At 44.8% G+C, this 3,528-nt stretch overlaps 1 protein-coding gene across 5 annotated transcripts in view; it reads right to left on the bottom strand.

The window, feature by feature from the left end:
- ADAMTSL1 (ADAMTS like 1) overlaps positions 1–3,528 on the bottom strand; it is a 471,240-nt gene that overhangs the window by 114,864 nt on the left and 352,848 nt on the right. For all 5 annotated transcript variants that reach the window (XM_035310142.1, XM_035310140.1, XM_035310141.1 and 2 more), the window contains exon 10: positions 957–1,095. In XM_035310142.1, the coding sequence (XP_035166033.1) occupies positions 957–1,095 (139 nt within the window). The remainder of the gene's footprint in view (positions 1–956; positions 1,096–3,528) is intronic.

Below are 3,528 nucleotides of genomic sequence, written 5' to 3'. Positions count from 1 at the left end.
CTCTCTCTCTCTCTCTCTCTCTCTCTCTCTCTCTCTCTCTCTCTCTCTCTCTCTCTCTCTTTCTCTCTTTCTCTCTCCTATAGCAACCTCCAGTAATGTGAAGGGCCACAGTGCCTTTTCAGGTAACACTCAGGTAACACTTGGTTGACCTCTCTTTAACGGACTTGGCACAAAACTACTCTAGAGGCAAAGGAGCATGTAAGTAAATGGCTTTAAGGCATCCCTGTGTGCATGCTTCCTGGGCTGCCCTCAGCTGTCTTTTAGCAAAGCCACACAAGAGGACCAAGAGGTTTAGATTACACAAATAAATGCTTGTGGTTACAGACTGACTTCCCCTGAAGTTCAGGGGAATCAGTCAGTGCAACAAAGGACTGGTCCTTTTTGTGGTTTTGTTCCTCCTCTTATAACTAGGAAATCTGACTCCGTGATCTTAAGATTTTTACTATTAATCTTCTGATGAAAATGTTTGGCAGGGGAGCAGAGAGGGGTCTTGTGTGCAAGCCCCAATTATAGCAAATTCCTGTGTTACTGTTTTACAAGCTGCCATGACTGCAAGTATGCTTTTTATCAAGCAGAAAATGTAAAAATAATCAAACAAACAAACAAAAGCCTCTCATTGTGATGACAGACATTTTCCAGCAACATTTTGTCTCCATCTCACTAATACTTAAGAGTCATGTTGATGATGGTCAATTTGTTTTCTGACACTTTATAATGCTTAAAGAAGGAAAAAGCATTCTGTAGGGAAGAAACAACCAATTTCAAACTAGTCCTAGCAAAGTGCAAGTGCTAAACAAAGATATTTTTCTATACAGCACAACCTCAGGACGAGAAAAATTTGAAGTACGCTGTAGGCTGAATTACACAGTAAAAAGTAGCAATAAAATATTTTCCTACTACAGTACAATACATTTTAAGTCTTTAAAGCTGGACTCTTAAAATTAGAGCTGACTGACCTTGCAGGACAAGGATCCAAATTACACTCCTGAAGTTTTGGCTTTGGCTTGATATTTTCAGGGTAATAGTGACAGTACTGATCTGCTACTATCCGGTTGCTTCTCAGATCAAAGCATTCAGCAGAAGTCAGTTGATAACCTGCAATATGCAGTGGGAGAAATAATATGTGATGCAGTACTTTTCCTGTCTTTGTCTGAAATGCATGTAAGTTTTGGTTATATATAAACCTAACTGAAAATATCAGTGATTTTGGACAAAACAGATACAGTTTTACAGATCAGATTAAAAACAACAACTTTATTTACAGAACAACTTCATGCACTCTAAGTCTTTCAAAAGGGACTCACCACCAGTTCTAGAACACATGAGTAAATGTAATCAGCTTGCTTACAGCTTGTATATACACTGACAATTAACAAAAGTAGAATCTTTGGATTCTAGATCAGAATCTTTAGCAAACAGTAGGTCCACTGGACAATGTAATTAAGAATTCACATAGCTGTTGATACTATTTAACACCCACATTGCAGTAACATTCATTACACTGCACAAAAATGCAGCAAAACATGGTCCTGACCTGATGAAATTACAGGTAAATTACATGACTCAGGAAGAAAAAAAATGATTAAGTACACATGAGGAATAACTTTTTTAAGGTCACTTCTGAAAAAAAAAAACAACAACAACAAAAAAAAAAATGCAAGCAAGCAAACAAACAAACAGAACACAACACGGTGTCCAGGGAATTTGCAGTCCTACACGGGACTCATCACTAGACATCAGAAGCTCTGATGTGGTGGGCGTCTATATCTCTTACACTTCAAATACCTAACTTGCAAATGTTTGTCTTGTTTTCTCTCTGATCCAGAGAGAATCTTTTCCTTCTTTCCCTTCTTTCTGTGTCCTCCTCATAAGACATGGATCCTGGGAAGCTGCTATTAGACAAATGAGGAATATTAAAAAGGACTTTGCATCCCTGGGGAGGTTGTTGAAGGGATTGGGGGTGCAGGTAGTGTTCTCCTCTGTCCTCCTGCTGGGTGACTAGGATGCAGATAGGAGTAGAATGGGACAGGTAAATGACTGGCTGAGGGGGTGGTGTCTGGATCAGGGATTTGGGTATTTTGACCTTGGGCCATCCTTTGAGAGGCCGGGTATGTGGGCTGTGGACAGACACCGAGCAAGTGGGGTGGAACTGTACTGGGGAGCAAGCTCTCTGGGCTGATTACCAGGGCTTTAAACTAGGTTTGATGGGGGAAAGGAGGAGAGCTAAAAGTGGCAGAGAAGGGCTGGGGGAAGTCGTCACTACTGTCACTGTTGAAGACAGGGAAAAACCTCTGAGCTCTCCCATAGGATTGTCTGAGAGCTCCTCAGAGAAGGTAGTGTTCCCGATGCCCCATATGGTTTCTTCTTCTTGCAGCCCCCCAGGGGTAACTGCACCTGCTGCTTCCCTAAAGTGCCTGTACACCAATGCGAGGAGCATAGGAAATAAACAGGATGAGCTCGAGATCTGTGTTCGGTCACAGGGCCACGATCTCGTTGCAATCACTGAGACGTGGTGGGACAGCTTGCATGACTGGAACGCTGTCATGGAGGGCTATGGCCTCTTTAGGAAAGACAGGCTGGGGAAGCCTGGGGGTGGGGTTGCCCTTTATGTGAGGGAGCAATTAGAGTGTACCTAGCTCCACCTGGGGGAGGGTGAAGGACAAGTGGAGAGCTTGTGGGTGAGAATTAAGGGGTGGGCTGGTATGGGAGACATGGTGGTGGGGGTCTACTACAGGTCACCAGACCAGGAGGAGGAGGTCAATGAGGCCTGCTATGAGCAGCTGCTAGTAGCCTCACAATCATGAGCTCTGGTCCTCACAGGGGACTTCAATTACCCAGACATCTGCTGGGTAAGCAACTCGGCCAGGCACGTGCAGTCCAAACGGTTCCTACAGTGTGTTGAAGACAATTTTCTGATGCAGGTGGTGGAGGAGCTGACGAGGCGGGGGGTGCTCCTGGACCTTGTTCTTACCAACAGGGATGGCCTTGTTAGGGATGTGAAGGTTGGAGGCAGCCTGGGAAGCAGTGACCATGAGGTGGTGGAGTTCCAGATAGAACTAGGCAGAGGAAGTAAGGCTAAAAGCAGGATTGCTACCATGGACTTTCGAAGAGCCAACTTTGACCTCTTCCGGGACCTGCTTGGGAGTATCTCATGGGCTAGGCTGCTTGAGGGCACTGGTGCTTGTGAGAACTGGGCTACATTTAAGCAGCACTTCTTCCATGCTCAGGATCGGTGCATCCTGAAGAATAGGAAATCGGGGAAGGGGGGTAGGAAACCTGCGTGGGTGAGCAAGGAGCTCGTTGATAGTATCAAAAAGAAGAGGAAGGTCTATGAAATGTGGAAAAAGGGCCTGTCCTCTTGGCAGGAGTATAGCCGTGATGTCAGGGCCTGCAGGGACACGACGAGGAAGGATAAAGCCCACCTAGAGATGAGGCTTGCCAAAGAGATAAAGGATAATAAGAAGGGTTTTTTCAAGTATGTAAACAGCAAAACGAGGACTAGGGATAATGTGGGTCCCTTGCTGAATG

Source organism: Oxyura jamaicensis, chromosome Z (genome assembly GCF_011077185.1).
Source record: "Oxyura jamaicensis isolate SHBP4307 breed ruddy duck chromosome Z, BPBGC_Ojam_1.0, whole genome shotgun sequence".
NCBI lineage: Eukaryota > Metazoa > Chordata > Aves > Anseriformes > Anatidae > Oxyura > Oxyura jamaicensis.
This window is presented reverse-complemented; position numbering and strand designations above follow the sequence as displayed.